This window comes from Emiliania huxleyi (assembly GCF_000372725.1).
Source record: "Emiliania huxleyi CCMP1516 unplaced genomic scaffold EMIHUscaffold_5576, whole genome shotgun sequence".
NCBI lineage: Eukaryota > Haptophyta > Isochrysidales > Noelaerhabdaceae > Emiliania > Emiliania huxleyi.
In genome coordinates, this window is record NW_005197817.1 from 1 (window position 1) to 1,556 (window position 1,556).

Genomic DNA, 1,556 nt, shown 5'->3' on the forward strand with positions numbered 1-1,556 from the left:
CCAACTCAATTGCCAAGGCGGGTGCCAGGGCCAATACAACTGCCTGCCTGGTGCCAAGGCTCAAAGGCTCTCGTCTGTCTGTCCTCCGTCTGTCCCTCCCTCCGTGCCTCACACACCCCCCTCTCTTCTCTCCTCTCCCCCTCCTCCTCTGTCCTGTCGCCTCCTCTCTCCTCTCCTCTCCTCTCCTCTTCTCATCCTCTCCCCTCTCCTCCTCTCCTCTCTCCCCCCCTCTCCCCCAGCAGCTTCCTCGAGGCCGAACAGGTAGATCCTCCCTGATCGCTAAGCTACCACAGGGGACGGCCAGGTAGTAGACGTCGTCCGCCGCCGCCCCCGCCGCCCGCGTGCCTCCGCCCCGCTCAGCAAAAAATCAGCATTATATCAGGAGGTGCCAAAGCCGCAGCATCTCCATGAGGTGAGCGTCGTGCGTTTTGCCGCCGCGTGCCGCCGCTGCGCCGACTGGCTCCCGGTTCGAATCGTCCTTCGCGGAGCGAACGCGGCGACACGAGCGCACGTCGCGCGCGTGTGCGCCTGCGACAAGACGAGACGAGACGAGAAGAGAAGGAGAAGCAGACGGTTGATGTTTTTGCTGCCGCGGCAAACAGTTTCTGCCGCGGCCGCGCCGCGAGCTCGCGTCTGTTTTGGCGCCGACGACGCGACGCGCCCCGCTGCGTGAGATGGCGCCGCCGCGGAGTCGGCGCCGCGATCAACCGCGCGCCAGCGGCGAGCGGCGCAGCGCGGCCACCATGCGGCGCGACGTGCCCGCCGCTACTTGTTTTTCTTTTTCCTCTCACGACACTTGGCACACGGACCAAAAGCTGGGCCAGCAAGCGCTGTCGAAATGGGTGTGATTCGCATGCTGTCCGAGGTGTTTTGCAGGCCACCGTCCGACCCTCCGCCGCCAGCGCAAGTTGTCCTGCTGCTCGGCGGTTCACTTCGGCGTGAGCTCCTCTGTGCTGCTGCGGCAGGCCGGCGGTGTCCACGGGCAGCATTGCTGCTCTCGTCAGGCTGTGCGGACGCCGCCGAGCTGGCCGCAGCCAGAGCCAGCTGCGCCGGCGCCGCAGATGTGCCGGTGCTGGTGGATTGCCGGGCCGTCGACACGGTCACCAATTTCACGTCGGTCGTGGAGGACCTCGCCGCCGGCGGCGTCGCCTCCGTGTCCATCGCCACGGATCGATCCCACGCACGGCGAGCGGCCTGGGTGGGATCGCTCATTCTCTGCTCACAGGGCATCGCGGTCGCAGAGCCCATCTCGGTCGATTCCGGCGAGGTGCGCCGCAGTGGCGCAGGCCTGCTCCGTCTGAAGTCGAGGAGCGCCCTCCCTCGCCGGCAGGTGCTCTGCGAGAGCGCGTTGAGAACACTTCGCGACTGTCTGCGCGCGCTGCTCTGGGTGGCGTGCGGCTGGCATCTCGGCTGGCTCAATTCACTACGCCATCCCTCTCGCGTGGGCGTGGCGCGTGGCACGGAGGGAAGGATGTTTGCTCCCCGCTGTCGCGTCGCGGAGAGGGCGTTTGCCCGGTGGATCGCAGACGTGCCGAATGCGAGAGAACGATGAAACG

General features: G+C 66.8%; 1 protein-coding gene across 1 annotated transcript; it reads left to right on the forward strand.

Annotated features, from left to right (window-relative positions):
- Nucleotides 1-853: 853 nt before the first annotated feature.
- Nucleotides 854-1,552, forward strand: EMIHUDRAFT_78591 (hypothetical protein; the record flags this gene model as incomplete). Its single annotated transcript, XM_005765372.1, has 1 exon — nt 854-1,552. One exon carries the CDS (start codon nt 854-856, stop codon nt 1,550-1,552), a length of 699 nt encoding a protein of 232 aa, XP_005765429.1.
- Nucleotides 1,553-1,556: the final 4 nt, after the last annotated feature.